Source organism: Hippoglossus hippoglossus, chromosome 7 (assembly GCF_009819705.1).
Source record: "Hippoglossus hippoglossus isolate fHipHip1 chromosome 7, fHipHip1.pri, whole genome shotgun sequence".
Lineage (NCBI taxonomy): Eukaryota > Metazoa > Chordata > Actinopteri > Pleuronectiformes > Pleuronectidae > Hippoglossus > Hippoglossus hippoglossus.
The window spans coordinates 15,924,501-15,945,497 of NC_047157.1; the positions used below are offsets into that span (position 1 = coordinate 15,924,501).

The 20,997-nt window shown below is 42.4% G+C and overlaps 2 protein-coding genes and 1 long non-coding RNA gene across 3 annotated transcripts in view; 2 read left to right on the forward strand and 1 right to left on the reverse strand.

Moving 5' to 3' along the window:
• The window catches only part of LOC117764715, a 12,291-nt gene extending 5,769 nt beyond the window's left edge, over positions 1 to 6,522 (reverse strand). Inside the window, exon 1 of the long non-coding RNA XR_004614430.1 lies at positions 6,010 to 6,522. This is a non-coding gene — a long non-coding RNA (uncharacterized LOC117764715). The remainder of the gene's footprint in view (positions 1 to 6,009) is intronic.
• Positions 6,523 to 6,613: 91 nt separating this feature from the next.
• hoxc10a (homeobox C10a) lies at positions 6,614 to 9,668 on the forward strand. The gene is made up of 2 exons (XM_034591162.1): positions 6,614 to 7,280; positions 9,391 to 9,668. Exons 1-2 carry the CDS (start codon positions 6,614 to 6,616, stop codon positions 9,666 to 9,668), a joined length of 945 nt encoding a protein of 314 aa, XP_034447053.1.
• Positions 9,669 to 17,476: 7,808 nt separating this feature from the next.
• Positions 17,477 to 20,049, forward strand: hoxc9a (homeobox C9a). The gene is made up of 2 exons (XM_034590702.1): positions 17,477 to 18,110; positions 19,164 to 20,049. The coding sequence occupies exons 1-2, from the start codon at positions 17,567 to 17,569 to the stop codon at positions 19,406 to 19,408; spliced, it is 789 nt and encodes a 262-aa protein (XP_034446593.1). The 5' UTR covers positions 17,477 to 17,566; the 3' UTR covers positions 19,409 to 20,049.
• Positions 20,050 to 20,997: the final 948 nt, after the last annotated feature.

Below are 20,997 nucleotides of genomic sequence, written 5' to 3' on the forward strand. Positions count from 1 at the left end.
TAATTAAATGTAGTCTTTGAACTTCAATAATGTCAAGGCCTTCACCTTTAACCCGCTGCAATAAAGTGGAATCAAGGAGCCCCTTTAGCCCGGAAATGTGTGCAGCGGCGGAAAGGGCCAATGAGAGTGAGCGGGAACAGAAAATGGAATGTGTACAGAGATCAACTCTGACCCCTCGCATTAAACTACAGCAGGTAACTTTGCCAGCTTTAGCACGCCCAGTAAATACACTTTATTGTCCTTGTAAAATGTATACGTTTTCACGCATGAGGCGTTTTAAAACATGTTGGTATAAACTGTAAGACCTATATTTGTATTCTCTTAAGAAAGAAAAAACACGTTGTCACGTTGGTGTGTGGCTGTCGCAGTGTGCCTGTCGTAATGGGTGGTGCTTTTTGCCTGGGTGCAAACATGAAGGTTTGGATAGTGGGTGTGAGTCAGTCCATCCTGGGAATCCTTGCTTTAGATGTGACTCCTGCTCAGGCTGTTTGTGTATCGAGCCGGTTTTACAATGCAGTGTGCGTGGTTACGCTTTAACTCCAGTGGTTCAGTGAAGGTGAGGGTCACCTGGTTTAAGTCGGGATAAAGGTTAAAGTCTTCATCAGGGCTCAAACGGGTTTAATGCAAAGAAAAGAAATGAGAAAAGGGGGTGGAGCGTGGCGCGTACCAGTCGCCTCCACGCGCTTTTACGCACACGCATGTATGATATTAGCAGGGACCCGGGATGCATATTTCTCTGCACGGAATGAGATAAAGCCCAATTTGCATATGTCAGTGTATTATCAGGGAAGGACAGGGGGGCCGCTCTGACAAAAGAAAGGCAATGCACACGGAGATCAAGGCTATAGGAGCTCCTCTCTCGCCACACCCACCAACCTTGGCCCTGGGACGGTGACGTGGGTAATTTGTAGTTCTCCCCAACGCCGAACGTCACAAACGGGGAGAGCTGCAGAGGCTCCCCCCTGCAAATGTTGTCCATCAGCCACACGGGGGCCGGCTGCTCTCCCGGCCTCTGCGCCGGTTCTGTTTCCTCAACGGAATCTTGAAAACGTTTCCTGAGATGGATGCCCCGGTGACATCAGAGTAGTAGGCTATTATTAGTCGTAGAGAGACATCCTCTTCCGTGATGCGCTGTGTGACAGGACGGTCCAGGCAGATCCTGTCAAGGCTCGTGTCTGTAGCTTTGTGCACTTGGGTGTTGTGCAGAGGGAAAATGGCGGTGTGTGTTTTATGTATGGGGTGAACCACAGGGGCTAGAGGATAAAATCTATTGTGATTAATTTAGAAAGTAAAAAAGAAAATTAATTCATTCAGTCTGAGGGCTTTACTCTGAAGAATTATAAAACTTCGAAACGACCAATAAGACCAGATTTCCTTTTTATTTGAGGGAAGTGTATTGATAGTAAATAAATATTTTCCTCTCGAATCCAGTAAAGTGTGTATTAATATTGACGTATATAATTTTATTCCTATAGGCTTATAAACCATTATTTATTATAGTAAAAGATGGTAACACAAAGATTGACATCGTTCTTATAATTGCTGAATAATGCAAAAACGCAATAGATTTTTCTTTGCTTTAAAATTAACAGCATAGAAAAAGAGAACAACTTGCAAAAAATACAAAATGTGGTGTGTATAAAAAATATCACTAAAGCTTCATACCAATGAAGATGCTTTTCAATTTTGTATTGAACCATTTCCAAATATTTTGCTGCGTAAAACCTATTCACCAGTTAATTTGTTAAATGAGTTCGTGTTTTATCTTTAATTATGAAGTAACTGTGGGGGTATTCTAGTTTTTTTTCCCCCTGCAAATGCTAATCAATTGGTTATAGGCTATTGGAGGGTTTTATACTACAGTGTACTACTCACATCTCAGCACCTATCCTGTCTTACAGGCCCATAAAACAGCTCGACGCTGTAAAAACCAGCCCCTGCTATTGCTGCAACAAAATAACTCTCAAAACGCTTCCCTTTACATTAGTGCATTTGCAGTGCACTATGTATTTATTATCGCCATGTACCGAGCTCAGGCTCAACAAAGTTTTCAGTTCGATTTGGCGGCTGGTGTGTGGGTGTGTGTGTGTGTGTGTCTGTTTGCTGTGGTCGTCAGCGGCAATAATGTAATACTGCTGCACTTTGTTGGCGGTTGCCACTTTTGGTTTTTAATTAAGAACTTATATGATTCTGGCACCATAAATTTGCAGTTGCGCATGGAGTGGACAGCAGCATGAAAGAGGACACAAAGCAGAACCTCCTCACATCCAACTGGAAAGATATTTCAAAGTGTCTGCCAGGAGCAAATTAGTTGTGTCGCCCCAGTGGCTCCTGATTAGTACAATAAGGAAACCCGCTAACACGCCTGCTGTCCCGCAGCATTCAACACCCATACCTGCAATAATATAACAGCCCCCAGGTTTGGAAATCAATTGCACCACCATTTAGGGGCGAAGGTATGGGGTTGTAGTTTAGACAAGTGTAAAGACCGTGATAAAATACAGTCTCAGTCTCAGTGTGTGTGTGTGTGTGTGTCTGTGTGTGTGTGTGTGTGTGTGTGTGTATAGGCCCCTGTTGGTTACAAACTAGTGAGTACGTGTGAGAAGAAATCCTTGGAAGATTATCGCACACAAACAGCATTATTTACACACTTAAAAAAAAGAACTATCCTCACCCCAAATTGTCTTTGTGTCTTCCTTAAAATTAAAATAGTTTGAATTAACCACAGATAATCTACCGAGCATCTGCAGAAAGTAAATACCCGGAATTGTATTAATGGATTTCGTTTTGGTTTCTATGTCAGAAAAATAATCTTTGCACTGGAAACACCAAAACAGAGCGTTTTTCTAAAGCAGTAATATACGAATGTTCCAGCTCTACATTTTTGATTCGCCCTTTTAATCTCAATTATCATTACATGCTAGTACAGGGCTCATAGGCGTAGTATAGTGTAACATAAAGTAGTCATGGTATTTTGTCTACTACACCATTTCACGTGATTGTGGCACAAGCCCAGTTCTTCTTGCGTTATGCGCAATGCTAATGTAAATTCAACACCGACAATAGTACGCGCCAAATCACGACAACTAACCTTAACAACTGACAACTGACTGAATCTGATTATTATTATTTTACATTATTTTCACGATGGTTCAGCTTGTGACGTTACACCTGTAACACTGTGCACACCGTGTGTTCTTCCTTCACACGAAAACATTGTGTTACTGTGACTGGTGTGTGACGTCCCAACAACAACAACCCCTCATCGTTTAATTTCAGGAGTGTGACGTCATCACAGTACAATTGTCTTGTTGCTATACCGGATCACTGAGACGATAATGACAGGTCTGACTCCGACCGCGTGAAGGTACCAATGTTCTCCTGTAACACATGAGGGTTATTCAGGGCACGGTGCACATGCACATTTAGGTCATAGTCTCATTTATTTTTATGTGTATGATTTTTTTTTTTTTTTTTTTGCCATCCTGAGTCGAAGTAGCCGGAAGGCAAGTTTTGAATGTGTCATAAAGCCGATTTTTTTCCCGTGTGTGTCAGAGGTGCGAGTTGAGCTGTGCATTAGGTGTGGCTATTATCATATCCTTGCATAAGGATGTGTGTGTGTGTGTGTGTGTGTGTGTGTGTGTGTGTGTGTGTGTGTGTGTGTGTGTGTGTGTGTGTGTGTTAGAGAAAGATAGAGTGTGGAAAGTAACATCCGTAATAATCCTTTATTCCAGTATTTTACTTTTCCTATAGGTGAAAAAAACCATTCAATCTTCAAACTGTATATTTTTCACGAATCACACAGAACGTGTCCCCCATCGATCCAGTTTTTTTTTACTTTTACTGCTTTCTAAAGTCTCCACACACAAAGAACCACATTATCCTTCAGTTAATACAAAAATCACCAAAGCAGCTGTATGATATTCTCTGTTGTGCAGCTACGTTAGTGCACGTTGCTCATGAATGTAGGAAATGGATTGACTGACCACAGACACACTCTGTATTTCATTTTATTCGAAGGTGGATTTCACTTTACATTGAGTGTATCACAGGTGACACGTCGTTATAGTGCAAACATCACCGTTTAAATGCAAATGCACATACTGATTCACAGATTGATAATAAAGAAGGAAAAACATGTCGCCCTTGCCTTTGGAAATGATTCTGAACTGAACACACAGACAGACAGACAGACAGACCGGCGCGCGTGCACGTCACACACAAAACAAACTCGAGGACCCCACGATCTTAACGAACACTTAAACCAGTTGAACCCAAGTAACTACAGTTTGTATTAGTAAAGTTAAAGTTTGATCTTTTTAAGAAGTTACTTGTCCTGCAAGACAATGTAAATATTCAAAAGGTGAACATTTGACATTGTTTTTTGGCAATAAGATAAAAATCCACATTCTACATCACTTTAGCTTCAGTGAAAATGTTGTGTCCGTTTAAAAATGGGAAAATATATAAACAACACTCTTCGAGAATATTAAATTCGTCCAGTAGGTTTTATGTATTTAACATAAAATAATTCAACCCAGCGATTTAACTAAAGTTTATTTTGAATTAACCTTCCTGCGATTGATTCTTGACAAATTTAAAGCAAACTATTTCTTAAAGATTCCGCAGCACAGTGTCAGTCTTATCATGTCGTAGGTCCGTGTGTTTTTGTGCGGACTGCAGCACAGATAACACACACGTAACCAACACAACTGCGCTTTTTCGAACTGAACACAATATCTGCAATGAGAAAATAAACACAACATGTGGATACAAAGCTGACTCAAGTGTTTTTATATGCAAAAGTCACAAAAGTATATTAACATTTTACAGTGGGCTGTTTTGTATATTTGTGTATTAGCCTCTGAGATTTCACACTAACGTTAGTCTGTGATTTTCAATTTAAATATTCCCAAACTGCTGTGTATGTGTAGCAAATATATCCTGCACATTTACTCATATTCACTGAATTAATGTTTGCAATTGTCTCCTTTTTTAATATCATGACCTGGTTTCGCCTGCACACGCGGCTCAATTTCTTAACATCGTAGGTTATATTGGAGAAATTCAAAATGTAAACAATTATTCTGATCTGCACAAATATAAAGAGTTTGACGAATAGTTTTAGAGTAGAAAATTAGAAAAGAGTCACAGCAAACGTTTTAGTTTGACATGGGGAAAAAAAAGGTACGTGCAAAACCCGCATTCGTTTAGTTGAGAGTTAATTATCCTTCCCTCTGGGCCACACTGAGAAGCATTAAGGAAAAAAACAAAAACACCAGTAAGACTATTAATTTCACATCTGTAACATTGGAATCACATGTGAAACAACGAGAAACTTCCTTGGCAGTAAGATAAGATTGCGCATAACAATAGCCCAGGTATGCAGTGAATTATTTATTAGGCTGTAAGATGTTTTGTGGTAACAGTAAAACCAGGAAAAAAGGGAGAACGAGGGGGGGGGGGGGTGAAAAAAACTTAATGCTTGACGTAATCCTGTTTGGGGTTTAGTTTCCTGTTGCAGCACAATAATAAATATTCTTACAGGCCTATCAGCCACTAGCGAACTAATTCCACCGTCTAGTTAACATTTTGTAGCCCATTTCACAAAGAGAACCACTTAGTTCATGAAGAGAGGCTTCGGTGTAGTTAAAGGTAACTTATAGACCTAATAAGATTAAATATGTGGCCTGCTTAACGGATTAAGGTGCAGCTCTGTTACAGCGGTAAAGTAACATGAAGAGAAAAGGCAGAGAGATAATCTGCAGGGCGAAATATACGTTTTATTCACTGCATTAAACGTGTTTTGGTAATTCGACCCAAGGACGTCAGTAAGACGCATTTCACAATGTTCCCTTCAGGTCAAATGCAAAAGCGAATCGCTGATTTCCAAACATAACGTCAGAGCTTAAACCGTCTCGTTTTTTTTTTTCTTCAATTCAAATTCACAAAGAGCCTCAGGTCGTATCTGATTTTCTGTCGGATAACACACCTGCATACACAGCTTACCTTGCTAAACCGTTGGCAACAACAGCGCCAGTCGATGAGAACAAACTCAAAAACACTTTATGACAAAATCCTCGATGGCTTCGTCCTCGCAGCTCGGGGCGAAAACGCAAATCACGAGGCGAACGAATAAAAAGTTGAAATAAAATCGGAAGTTCTGAAGTGATACAGAAATCAAAATCTCATGAGCCACGTAGTTAGTCGGCTAAAAAAAAAAAAAAATCCCCTGCTGCAGCAGTCGTCCTTTGTTCCTCCCGCTGTCCTGACCCCCGCGCGGTCGCTAGGTGGCGTTCTTGCTCCACCAAACGCCTGCAGGTTTCCCAACTTGACCGCGCTGACGTCACGCCAGTCTGGAGCATCAAGGCCACTTCCACGCCGCTATTGGTCTGAAAATCACATGACATGTCTCCCAGCATCCATAATTATGTTGCTGATATTTTTGCACCCCCCTCCAAAAGATGTCAGCATCCCACTGTCCTGATTGTCCCGGAGAAATCCCGTAGTCCAGACCAGTGGAACACACCACACGATCACTGTGTTGCCAAATGCAAAAAAAATGTCATGTCCGAATAACATAGCGCCCGGTAACTTCCTGATGGATTCCTTAATGGGAGGATCATCTTCCTTCAGGGGTGAGGGTTACTCCAGCAGCCCCGGAATGTACATCCACTCAGCCGCAGAGTACGGATATTCAGTGATGAGAAACATTGGCAAGATTGGACCCTCTCCACTCTCCAAACGAGACGAGGCTCCTCCGGGCGCCCTGGCGCTCGGCGGCTTCCAGGACGGGCCCTACCTGTCAGCCCAGCTGGCCACATGGACCCCAGCCTCCAAAAGCAGCAGGGACGAACAACCTGTTGCCCAGTGTTTACAACCCTGCTCGTTTCCAGCGGGTAACGTCAAAGAGGAGGCGTTTTGTTGCCTCTATCAGGATGACAGCAATAAGGGGAAACACACAACAGAGTCGGCCACTTACATCCGGCTGGGAGACAATAGCTGCCGGCCTCAGCAAACTGCCGCCTCGTCCGGCGGCTGTTTCCAGGTGTACAGCGGAGCGAGGCCGCAGCAGGACGACCCGCAGCAGTTCCCCTCCGGCTTCTCCCTGACACACTTGGCGACATCTGTTGAATCAGCCCCAGCATCGACAATCAGCTGCAGCAAAGCGGCGCAGGAGGCGGCGAGAGAGGCTCCAGAGACAGAGGGGAGTCAGGGCAGGAAGGAGGAGAAGGCCAAGAGTGACAGCTGCTCAGATAACTCGGACGGGGATTTAAAAGGTAGATTAATACTACTACTAATAATACTATACAGCAACCCCCCCCCCCGCCCCCTGACACACACACACACACACGCACACACACACAAAGACACACATACACACACACACACACACGCATATAAACGTATGCAGACAAACACATGCACACAAATAATTTGTTAGTTACAGCTTCCCCAAAATATTCCACGCGTGCATGGATGCATTGCTATGTGTGTGTACGTGTGTGTTTGTTTGTGTGTTTGTGTGTGTGTGTGTGTGTGTGTGTTGTGCGTGCACGTTGTGTGTCACGCTCCAATAATGCAGACTGGTGTTTGATAGCAGTCATATGGGGCTGTATGGGCATTTGACAGCCTCGCCTAGCAGGGGTTATGGTTCCCGTGGTATTTAACACCTTTCCATTAATGTGAGAATGTGAGATGGGCAGTTATCATTGAAATAAACACGCTCTCTCTCTCTCTCTCTCTCTCCCTCACACACGCACACACACACACACACACACACACACACACACACACACACACACACACACACACACACTCCTCTCCCTCTCACTTTCTCGTCCTCCACTCTCTCTCTCTCTTACATGGATCATATTCATTGTCAGACGGAACCATTTTTAACAGCACAATTTTGCCCCTTAAATTTCTTGCACCGAGCCAATATATGAAAATTTTACGTTTTTTATCAGCAGCTGAAAACGTTTTGCTCTGGCTTAATAATTTCAAAACCTCGGTGCACATTTCTCATGCATGATGTTTCAAAAATCATTAGAATTTCACGTTTCTGCGTCGATGAGGCGATAATTCAGAATAACTCCAGCCCAGTTTTTGCAGCGTAATAATTTAGAATAAAAGGTTCACGTCTGAGCACACGTGTCTTCTCTTTTACTTTATTCTAAAAGTGGCAGATTGATAATAATATACGGAATTCCTGGGTTTTTCTGACAAAACCACAAATACCACTGTTTAATTAGATTTTATTTTTCAAATATGTGATCAGTCGATTTATATAATATGTTATTATGATCTTACTCACAATAATAACGATATCATATGATAATCTCCCCCTCATAAATTGAAGCTAGCTACAATTATGTTATTGCACATCCCTTTGCCTCTTTTTCTTTTGCTCCGGTTTAAACCTGGTTTCGGTTTGTTGTGTTATTTATGAGTTGGGCTAAAAGCATGATGACCGACAAGCTCCTTTTTAATTTCCTTTAATTTAATTGGAAGATATACCAAAGGCAAAGGAGGCGACTTATTGAATATGTGTGTGTGTGTGTGTGTGTGTGTGTGTGTGTGTGTGTGTGTGTGTGTGTGTGTGGTGTGTGTATGTGTGTGTGTGTGTGTGTGTGTGTGTGTGTGTGTGTGTGTGTGTCCCCTTAATCCCATATTAGTGAATTAAATGTTTTGACAATGATTAAATGTGGGCCACTAATTCAGTGTTCACATTAGGGTAATTATTACTGTAACCTGCGTGTTGTGTGTGTGTGTGTGTGTCTCTTTGTGTTTGCAAAAGAGGCGTTATTCCCTAGAGTCCACAAGCTAATCAAGGAATTAACTGAATGTGTAGCAGTGTGATTTCTCCCTTCTGTATCACACACATGTCTTGCTCCTTTGTCCCTGTTATGTTTTTATTATTATTATTATTAATCCTGCATTATGCTACAGAGACTTCCTAATGTTTTGGGATGAACCTCCCAAATTTTTTCATTTGGCACTCGTGTGCAGAAGTAATAACATTTTATGGGAGTCTGAGGTCCAACAAGACAAAAGAAGCGCTTACACACCCTAGTTTGATTTGATCCAATTATAACCATACGTCATACGAAAGCAATTCGCGAGCTGTAGGAGTTGTAGCTCAAGGTGGGATGTTTTGCGTCCTTCATTTGTTCAAGTGAGTCACGGAGTATCCGCCTCTATAGGTACAATTTAATTCTGTTGCTGTTGGACGGTCTTCAACGTGCGTTTGAGAAATGGGTGTGTACATGTAGCAGCATCCGCTGTATTGATTGTGTCATGAAGCTGCATGTGATTCCCTGCACAAATCCTCCAGGCCTCTGCCGTTTGGCCATGGTTGTAATTTCTCTTTGTTTTTCTCCGGTGCAGATGATTTATCCGCGGGGAAGACGATGGGGAGCTGGTTACAAGCCAAGAGTGGTCGGAAGAAGCGGTGTCCCTACACAAAGTACCAGACGCTGGAGCTGGAGAAGGAGTTCTTGTTCAACATGTATCTGTCTCGGGAGCGCCGCCTGGAGATCAGCCGGAGTATCAACCTGACCGACAGACAGGTCAAGATCTGGTTCCAGAACAGACGCATGAAGCTCAAGAAGCTGAACAGGGAGAGCCGCGAAAGGGGGCAGGGTGCAGTTTACAGCTACTCTTGAGGAGATATTTACGCACACACACATCAACATCTACACTCACGCACACACGCACGCACACACACAAATTTAGACATAACACAGATATGACGCATGGCACAAATACAGACAGGCAGGCATGTATCATTCATCATTTATCAATTTTCTCTCTTATCTGATACACACACACACACACACACACACACACACACACACACACACACACACACACACACACACACACACACACACACACACAAACACACCCTCCTAAATTGATGATACTCCCCAGCCTGCAGACTAGACTTTGATTTCCAGGTGAACACTTGCTGCAGCATGGGGTCAGTGATGTGCTGTTACCTGGTGATTAAATTAACAAAAGAACAAAAACAAAGACCAAACCAAAGGAGGAGACGCTCCCCAGCAGTGTATAAACAACTCGTGGCACGTAAGCAGTATCACTCTGCTGAGCCATAATGAATGTTGTGCCACTTCTTGTGCAGCTTCCTCCCCCGGTGTCTGCCGCCGTGCTGTGCACTGTGCATGCACAGGATGATATCAAGCTATGTCATGGCACACGATTCCAAAACAATAAAAGGAGGGGGGAAACGCAAAGGTTTTATACCAACTTTGTCCTTCCCCTGATGGCATAGTGGTGGGGATGAGAGGGAGGGAGAGACACTGCGGATGAGAGAAGGAGATCAAGGCAGTTTTAATAGAAGTGAGAGACCATAACGTTGATTTAAATATTATCCAGGTGACCACAGTAAGTCAAGGTCATAAAATTCTAATGTCAGGTTCGCCCTGGAAAGCGTTGGGGGAGGATTTTATGATCTGCAAATATAATGTGCTGCAGCAGTAAAAGATGCGTTTAAAGGTGTGTGTGGAGGAGGGCTAATCCACACAGTAGAGACTGCAATGTGTGCAGGATCCAGCCGAGTCGCCGGGGCTGGCAGGAGCAGCCACCCTCCTCCTGCCCGGGATAATGGGAGCTGCACGGGAGCATGGAGATAAGAAAGATGGTGGATAAAAAGGGACAGCGACCACGACGGCTGCAGGGACAATAACAACAACAACAACACGCATCACGGCAAACACGTGGATAACTAAACACGGCAGGAAGGCGTCTGCGGGGGGCGAGTGAAGGTAGGACTCATATTTCATGAATATTTCCACGTCCTGTGCAGGAAACTGTGCCACATCTGTCAGGGAAGCCTGCTTGACAGCTCCTGTGGCACGCACGGTGCATGCCTGCTCACGTTGATCACTCACACGAAGTGGCGGATATTATTCAGCTGATGATGATTTCTTTTGTTTTTATTCCACTCTGCTGGTTGCTAATATTGTTGGCATTTTTGTTTGTGGATGCATACTCTGATTTCATTTTAAAGGTGGCATATATGTACCAGCTGAGTACACGCTGTGCTTTGCAGCTACATCCTACTCATGCTGTTACAACTATAGGGTATTAAAGCTGACACGTTTCTTTATGAGTTAACTCGTCAACACGTGCATTGCCATCTAAGCAGTGTAATTGAGAAAGTAGCCTGGCTGCAGCCCGGTGTGGTTTTTTATTGTGCTGGTACTCGCCTTTCCTCTTTGTGCTGGATAGTGTTAATCCTCACTTGGCTTTGTGCATGCATGCATTGTCCTTGTCCGTGGATTCTAACCCCCTTTTTTGCGCGAAGCTGAAGCGTGGTTTAGGTAGTTTCATGTTGTTGGGGTTGGCTTCCTGGCTCGGCAACAAGAAACTGCCTTGATTACGTCAGTTCGTCTTCATCAAGGGCACAATTTCCGCTGAATTACCCCCTATAGTCACACAGGTTCCCCCCGCAAATGGCATTGTAAATGAACTGAGCTGCAATATCTTCGGACAGAGACGTTTTCTTTCTTTGGCTGTTGTTTTGTGGCGGGCTGTAAAACCTCCCGAAGCTCTCACAGGGAGAATAGGTTGTAAACAACATGGGGTAAAGTTTTAGACTGCGTTGTGCTGCATCTGTCATCACTGGTTGTCTGCATGGGTTCAATGGTTTCAGCTGCTTTATGATCGGATATATGGATTGATAGATGGATGGATGGATGGATGGATGGATGGATATTTGGCTCTTATATGTTTATCCTGTAAATGAAGCAGGTATATAAATTGATGCGTATTGACATCCCGATGATCCCATGTGAGCAGTCTTTGTTCTTGGGTCTGTTCACGCACGACTCAGACATGTGTCTTTTTCCTCTCTGAATTAATTTTGTTTTTATACCAAGCAGAAACTTAATTATAAAATACCTGACGCTATACGAGCTCAAATAATTTACCACTTGGACAGTTTATGCTTTAATGGCCTCACTCGTTCGGTTATAAATCACATTTTGATAATTAAGACCTGTTTAATATTTTTTGTCCTGTGGAATTTCTGTAATTATTGTGTTGTGCATTCATCAGCGTAACTAGGCTACTTTATTCCATATTTTCAATGTCCTCAATCGTGTTCATCCCAGTGTCAGAAGTTTTCTTCCTTGAAATGAAGATACTTTTTACGCCCAACCATTATTTTATTAAATAATTTCACTTTACTAATACAAATAATTTAGTTGTTTGATATTGTTCAGAATTAAACTCCAGTAGCGTCAGTATTGAATATTGAATATGATTATCCAATAGCACTGAAATATTTAAATGATTCAGCAAACATGGGAATAAATGTATTTACATTGGGAAAATATAGCACATACACACATTTACCTCTTGCCTTAAGCCAAACCATTTGATTATTGACAACATGAATCAATAGCAGTGTACAAGCAGAGGTAAAATAAGGTCACGGAGGAAAACAGAAATCTTCAGGGCAGATTATCGAGAGGAAACACAATCATTTATTTATGGAAGAGTCTGCTCCTGTGGCGTAGTCAGCATCTTTTTTTCTTTTTCTTGCAAGGGAGACCAGTGTTTATACCGGTCACTATTTCCCCTTGTTTTCTCAGCCCCCTCCTCCCTTTGGCGGTGGTGCAACTGGAAGAGACAGTCTGGAATCCAAAGTCACTTTCATTCAGCTGCAGTGAATGAGTGTCTCCCTTGGAATGCATCACTGACAAAGACTTTACAGCGCTGGAAACAGCCCCGAACGCTGCACAGATTCACCCTAAAACCATATACACATAAAGCAATTTATTTCACTTTGTTGTGGTGCACAGGAACTGAGGGCTTCACACAGACACCTCCCTAGGACAGCTGAGGATGTGTTACTGCCACTGGCATGATCAGACACGAAGCAACTATGCTTACCACTCCTCTGCCTTTTTGGGGGGTTAAACTAGATTTAGATTTTGAGATGTATATTTTAAAAAAATCAGCATCCTGGACTGTGTTTGTACAATTTTACAATAATTAGTAAATGATTAGGTGGAGAAGACAAAGGACAGTAACTTTCTTTCTCTGGAAAATGTCCAGATATTTCTTGTTTTTTTTTTGAGCATTTTCAGCCAAATGAAACTCAAAATGCGGTTTTTATATTTAATCATCATTAGGCTAATAATTAGGAGTAATGTCCTATTTCAATGGTGTGGAATTAGAAATTAAAGCTGTATTACGCAAGACCAAAATCCAAGCTAAAACTGATGATCTGATCATTATTACACGAGGGTTACTCTTATCATATCTGTTATGATATAAATGTCTATATTGATTAGCAATAGATCCCACAATGTGTTATTCTGTAAAACGTGGGAATTAGATTTGAGTGAATTAGATTTGAAGTGTTTAGACTGAAAACGTTTATTCGGATTGGAGCTTTATTCTATAATTAAGACGCGTATCTGGCTTCTCTGTTTCTGTGCTGATCACAGTGACTCTGGTATTCGCGGGGCTGTCTGTTCCGCACATGGGGACTTTTATAAATAACTTCTGATATTCACTTTGAATTTTTCCATATGCACAGCTATGTGCGCGGATAATATGCTCCAAATGTTGACTATAGATAAAGCACTAATTGGTTTACACTGCATCGTGTGTGTGTGTGTGGGAGAGAGAAACTTCCTGTTTGATGTGGAGCGTCATGGCAATATTTACAGTGCTTAGGTCTATATGTTGTGATTATATCACTGTTACCGGAAGAATGGACAACGCGCTTTTACACAATAAGCCATGAGATGTATGAGACCGTATAAAGAAAGTCCTGTCACAACACTCATTTGATATCCGTCTAACCTGAGGTGACGCCAACTGGTTATTCTGATGGAAGTGAGAGCTAACACAGTCTAGACTGAACCGACAATGAAGAGGATATTTACATGAACATACACAGGAGATAATATTGTCTTAATTCGTCCATCTGCTTTGTGGTCATAAGGAAATACATGCAGAATATTCTGTGGTAATTTGCAATTCAAACTTTTTAAATAAAGAATATTTAAACTCTGCAGTTTGAATATTGGCTTTGTTATTTAAATCGCAACCGTTTCATGGTGCATATTGAAGCTTCTTAAAAGTGGTTTGAAGGTATCGGAATTAAAGGCGTTGGTCCTCAAATAGTTAATTCAAACAGTAACATATATATACCTACATCCAGACTGTGACTCGGTGTCAGGCTTCTTTCTCCAATTGACATATAAAGACCCCCAAACTGCTAATAAACGTCCTGTATAACCAAAACAACTCTGTCCACGTCAGTTTGGAGATACGTTACACAGCCACAGCTATCTCAATCGTATTTGCTCTGTTGTTATCAAGGGAAATCTTGATCGTGTGATAGAGAAATGTCAGACACAATCTCATATGATCGTATCAGTTTCAAGTATTGATGTTATCACAACCGATTAAGTCCTCATCATCATATTTGAGGTATATGGGCACATCCTGTCTGAAACACGCCGTGTGTTCATGTTACAAAGTCAAAGGATCGATTGAGACAGACTGAAGCCTTTAAGAGGCAAATGTGGGATTTTGGACAATAATAACAAAAATGACTAAACTTGGCTGTGGAGGAGCGCAAAGTCTATTTGAAAGCAAACTAAACAAACATTGTTGTTTGATTTATCTCCTTAACTTTTACGCATTCTTTTATCTTTTATCTGGTCTTTGTTTTTGCGTATCGATGACACCGGAGGATATTCTGTTGAACGAAATTAACTACTGTTACTTTTTGCTTTGTTCACCGTATAGCAGGATGTTTTTCTATGTAAAATGTTGAACACAGCGTGACCATTTGAAATAAAATCATACTGTTATCCATGCGGGATAGAAGCGTTTTTTCTGGACCTGTTTCAGTGGCAGTTTCAGTTTTGTTCGAACGTAGCACAAGACAGACATTTGAGAAACAAGAAACAACTGAGGAAATCTTGATGATCTAGTTTTTATTATAGCTCATCAAACATGGATAAACAAGTGGAATAGATACGTTGTTTAAAATATAATTACTTACTATTAATGGACACACACGCGCACGAGCGCGAACACCCACGAGAACATAAAGGAATGAGGATTTCAGTGGATTACTCTGAACATGGCTATATGACTCTATAATGTATTTATATGACCATATGTTATTGTAATAAATGGTCATTGGGCACTTTGTCATTCAGCTGTAATGGCAGCAGTTGAATTAACGGACTCAGACCTTCAACCTGCAGAAAACACACGTACACACACACACTCATATACACACACGCGTATACGATCTGGTGTAAAATGAGGTAAATGCAGTTAACGGCTTTATTCCTGTAAACATGTGGGGGAATATTTGAGTCCCTGCAGGCTGGCGCAGTCATCAGCACACTCCAGGATACCGTTTGGCGCAATCGGGGTTCAGGTCTGGCGTCTGGCCTTTTAAATTTCATGGTTGAAACTGAACTCAGCAGCCATGACGCACATCGCACTTCCAGAATGCGTCTATACATACCGATTACATTTTTTGTCATGCCATATGCGCGAAAACTGAATATTGAATAACACGTCAGTTCATTGTGAAGCGTGAGAAATAATTTGGACAAACAAATGTTGCAATTGTATCTAATAGGTGACGTCATTTGCCCCGGGTAGTCTGGGCTTTGACAAAAGTCTTCTTTTAATTTCAACACATTCGGATTCAAACAACTATAACTTCAAAACTGTGTTTTATTTTGAAGTTTGTGTCTTTGGTTAAACTGTCAGTTCGTACTTTATGGATCATTCTGCGCCCAGTTTGATTTAATTTCAGCGTGTAGTGGTTTGCACGGCTGCACTATTATAATTTCCCTTTTACGCATGACCACTGTTTGATCTGCACAAACATATAAATATTTCACTCTCATCTTAAAGTTTAATTAGCCCCTTTTCCTGACCGCCTTTCTTGTTTTTTTTTACCAACCACTTGTCCACAAGATACAATGTCAGAAGCAATTACGAACACCATCACGCGTATAACCCAAAAAACAAACAGCCTCCAAAACCACAGGCGGATAAAACATAAACGCAAACACAGCATCAAAACAGCCCAAAAAAAACAACACCCGTCAGCATCACTATTAATTCTTCACCCTAAAAGCACAAATACTATTTCGCACCAAAGTCACCACATCACAGAAATATAACGTGTGCTGCTTTTAGTGGGATTTACTGGTGCATTAGCTCTGCCCCCGTCCAGTCTGCGCACACATGCATTAAAGTTCCCTCATTATTATTTATGGTACAATTAGTCTAATTGTGTTCCCCAATGACACTGGTGCCTTCCTCGCTTTCCTCCGTCTCCTGCGCATAGAAGCATTGTCTTATATTTGTCTCCTGCAGAAGAGGTCAGGGTTGTTTTTACAGCCTCATAACTGACAAGCTACGCTGGTGCACTGCAGGGCGAATACAGTAAAGTCCTGGCATTAGACACAACACGAGCATTAGTCCCAATGTTGAAAGCCTTCATTGGGTTGAACCCGTTTACCTCCACCGCTCCTCTGTCCTCCTCCATCCTGTGTCCTCGGCCTTTTCTCTTTTCCTTGTCTTTAATATAAATAGTTCCACACGCATCTACAGTGGCGGTGCAGGTTTTATGCTTAGGCTGGGGGAACCCGGATGTACTCTTATTAACGACACGTTTATGAACAATCAAATGGCCCTCGTTAAAATTTATTGATGCGCATAAAAAACATGAACGGTCACCAGCCGAATATAGCCCGCTGTAGTGGGCTGCTTGTCAAGAATCCGAATCCCCTCCTCGCCTATCTCCGCAAATCCCCACTTAGGAAATGTTTGGTCTGTTGCGCCATCGTTAAAACAGTGCAAACTTTATTGTTGGGGTATCCTGCATCCCGGAGTTGGATCCCCCCCCCCTCGCCTCTGTGTCTATATATGTATATGAGCGCGTGGCTACTGTGAAGGCTCCTCTCTCTATTAAGAAATTAACAACATTCCGCAGGAAGTTATAAACCATCCACGTTATCGAATGCTCTGCGGGTTTAATAAGGATAAAACTCGTCAACGATTCAATAAACACTTTAATGCTGTAACACTACTCCTCGCGGCAACGTGGGGCTACGGTGGGTTTCTGCCAGACAGAGATTGATTACACCATCAAATAGTGCCTCGCTCTGCTGTGAGCCGCAACGCGCACAGGTCTGCTCTGCGACCGCACACAACCGCTATTAACACTCCTAAATATCATCTTCTTATAGAAACATGGCAGTGAGAGTTACCTCCAATGCGTCCGAGGGAAAAGGAGCGAGAGAGCGTATTCTTTAATCCGATTTATGTGCAACGGTATCCCAGGATAAGTGGCGCATTGATCCACTGTACAATTTCTGTGGGGGTAAATATAATCACGTGGCGGCGAGGCAGCCAATAGCAGGCAGGGAAGCGTTGAGAAATAATTACCTGCCTTGATTGTTCTATGGCTAGATAAAAAAGTACACATACACTCCATATAATAATCGGATGCATGTAAAAGAGTCGGGGAGGCTTCGACATGTCGACCACGGGTCCCATAAGTAATTATTATGTGGACTCCTTGATCAACCATGAAAACGAGGATGTCCTTGCTGCAGCTCGCTTCTCCGCGCCCGGTTCGCACCCAGCCGGCCCTCGTCCGACGTCCCTAGTACCGGAGTGCTCCGACTACCCTTCCTGCAGCTTCGCACCCAAGGCGCCGGTCTTCTCCACCTCCTGGGCCCCCGTGCACTCCCAGTCATCAGTGGTTTACCATCCATACAGTCACCAACCTCACATAGGCACAGACTCGAGGTACGTGCGCTCATGGCTGGAGCCGATATCAGGCGCAGTGACTTTCCATGGCTATCCGGGAAACGGCAGGCACTACGGGCTGAAGCCCGACGCCTTCCAGGAGCACAGAGCCGGAGAGTGCCTCGGCTCCGGCGGACGGACCTACGCGGATTATCTGTACTGCTCGTCCACTGACACGCGAGACAAGGCGCAGCAAAACATACCCTCTCCCGAGTCGGAGCTCCTGGCTTCGGAGAAACATAAAGACGAGAAGCCGGAGCTAGATCCGAGTAAGTTCAAGCTCCTGCAGTCTTTTACAGCCGGGTGGGAGTCTGTTGCTTTTTAGATTGTGTAAAAACTGCTTTTGCTTTGGAGGCTTTTTTTGAACGCCCCGCATGAAATTATAAAGTGTTTGAGCCTCTTCTTTGCTGTGCAGCTCTGAATCGCCTCTGCTTTAGGGGGAGAAGCTTTAGGAACTATAAAAGACAAACGCTATTAGGCTGATATTGGGGCTATAAAACCAGACGGGGTTGTAAACATGGACTCAAACCTACAGGAAGACGTTGAATTTGGAGGGACACTGCTTAATGTGGAAAACGTGCGAGGTGTTTCTTTTTTAGACATGAGTCAATATTCATCCCTAAATGCTTTACGGTGCATTTTTACGACCATATTTTGACCCCGTGCCATCACATACAGCAAGTCAAGCCCCATGAGCCGACTTTAAAAAAAAGGAAATGTAGGCCAATCGTGCGAGGTAAAGCCACACTTTTCCCCTTGACTCCAACTGATTACACACTTTATTCACACGCACAATAACGAGAGGATCAACACGCAGTTATAGTTGCATTCAAAATCAGCTTTTTCTCTCCGGATCCAGAACAAATTCACATGACTCCTGCGGCCAACTTGAGGAATGTAGGGACACATAGGAGGACTTTCAGCACGGACCTGTAACGGCTTGAACTACTGGCCATTTTATGGGCCAATAAAGTGAATAAGCGCATTGAGTATTTTACGACGGTGTGACTCGCAAGTTAAAGTGACAAGGAAGCAAATCAGTGCAGACTCGAGCTGAGAATCTCTCCCTCTAAACGTTGAGTATCAGCTTCAACACCACAGAGCCCAGTGTGATGTGTTTAAATTGACGCATCATCACCATTACCATCATTGGAATTGTTGTGAATCCAGAGGCGCGTTTCCCCCCTCATGAGGCAGTCATTTGTCATTTAGTATCAGTTTTGATAATAAGTATGTGTGTGTGTGTGTGTGTGTCTGTGTGTGTCCCTGTCCTCTTGTTTTTATTATTTGCATCTTTATTTTCATTTTTGTTTTACTTGCAGATAACCCAGTGGCAAATTGGATACATGCCCGCTCCACAAGGAAGAAGCGATGCCCTTACTCAAAGTACCAGACTCTCGAACTGGAAAAGGAGTTTTTATTCAATATGTACCTGACTAGGGACCGCCGGTACGAGGTGGCCCGGGTCCTGAATCTCACCGAGCGGCAGGTCAAAATCTGGTTTCAGAACCGGCGAATGAAGATGAAGAAAATGAACAAAGAAAGGAACGATAGAAAAGAACAATAACGTGGACTGCAGTCTGAGGACTCAGGCGCGATGAACCCAGTCACATGGACAGCACAAATGTACCAAAACACACGACGACCCCTTCCTCTCCTCCACCTCGCTTCCTCTTCTTCATATTTATCACTTTGTTGGATTTTGTATTAACCTTCAGTTCGAGACTGTTTGATGCTGATCATGTTATCTTTCCAGTGCACACGTTGTGTCAAGCCTTGAAGAAAAGAAACCGAGAAATAAAAAAGAATTCAAAGAAGACACCCACATTCTGTTTTCACTTTGAAATACCTTTATATAAATATCTATCATTTTTCTTGTTCTTGTAATAGAAAAGTCTACCACAGCAGTTTGTTTACGTTGAAAAGAAGAAAGAAAATACTTGAATTCTTTAGAATTTTCACAAACCCACAATAATTTATGATGTGAATGTTTCTTCTCTCATGTTTACTTCCTTTGTACGTTGTTGTGCAGGTGTTGTATTTTGTACAGACACAGAAAACATCTGCGATCTAGTTTGTCTTGTATTTTTTTGTGATAGTTGTTGCTGTATTTGTGCATCTTCTCTCTTTTGTTTGGGACTGTAGTCTACGAGTTTAATTATAGAGTGTAGCTATAGAAACTCTGCAAATATAAACATAATCACTAAGTGCTTGTTTTCTGTATTTATTGTGACTCGAAGTGGACATCACGTGTGTGCGCATTTGGCCATTAGTGCACGGCTGCACACGAGGGCCCAACGAACTGCACCTCGACTCGCATAATATCTTAATTTTAAAAAGCCGCAGAGAAAGTGCAGCCACGCTCAATCATTATTGTACTAGCGGGGCTGCGGATCGCAAACATTTTATAGTTTTCTAATTAATTGCGTCTCCACACAACTCTTCCTCTCTGGTGTGTTTTGGTCGTGTACAGCTATATAAGGCCTCAATGAGCTCTGCTATTGCGCACAATGACGAAGCCCGAAACCCTCACGGTGTCAGCGCAGCTAAGACTTTAGCAGGACAGAGTTGTTTTCATTTTTGCTTTGTGTTAATTCTTTAGTTTAAATCAGCCACATTTTCAGCTTTAACAACTCACGCACATACCGAGGAATATGTGCGTACAAATCAAATAAATGCACATTTTACCATGCGGAGAAAATGCGCATTTCTCCAGAAATAATAATAGTAGTAATGGTTTTAAGGCACATCATTATTTCTGCTGTTGTGTTTACATTTTTACTAAAGTGGAGGGGCTGCCGCAGTAGCCTTTATTTCAGTGTGAACTCAAACACAAAATAATTTTAGAAGAGCTAATTCAAATGCACACAGCACAATACCCTATTTGAAAACCTTTGCGCAAATATCCCATTTCTAAGAACGCAGGCAGATTGATTTCTAAATATAAACCACTGCTGCGTAGTTTATTTTTTTAATCTAAATCAATCTCCTTCTAAAATAGACTACACTTCGCAGAAAACCTCAGACTGAATCCGAGCAGCTGAGTTTTAGGTGAGAGACAATTTCCCATGTCTTGCATTTGTTTCCTGGGATAGGCCTAAATTGCCTTTTTGTGGTGGCGAACAATACGGACAGGATGCAGCAATTTCAAAGACC

What these genes read in the sequence shown, in the direction of transcription:
- hoxc9a (XM_034590702.1), top strand. Translation starts at nt 17,567, where the DNA reads ATGTCGACCACGGGTCCCATAAGTAATTATTATGTGGACTCCTTGATC. An exon ending in GAAGCCGGAGCTAGATCCGA is followed by an intron (nt 18,111 to 19,163) that starts GTAAGTTCAAGC and finishes TTTTACTTGCAG; the next exon opens with ATAACCCAGTGGCAAATTGG.
- hoxc10a (XM_034591162.1), top strand. Translation starts at nt 6,614, where the DNA reads ATGGGAGGATCATCTTCCTTCAGGGGTGAGGGTTACTCCAGCAGCCCC. An exon ending in CTCGGACGGGGATTTAAAAG is followed by an intron (nt 7,281 to 9,390) that starts GTAGATTAATAC and finishes TCTCCGGTGCAG; the next exon opens with ATGATTTATCCGCGGGGAAG.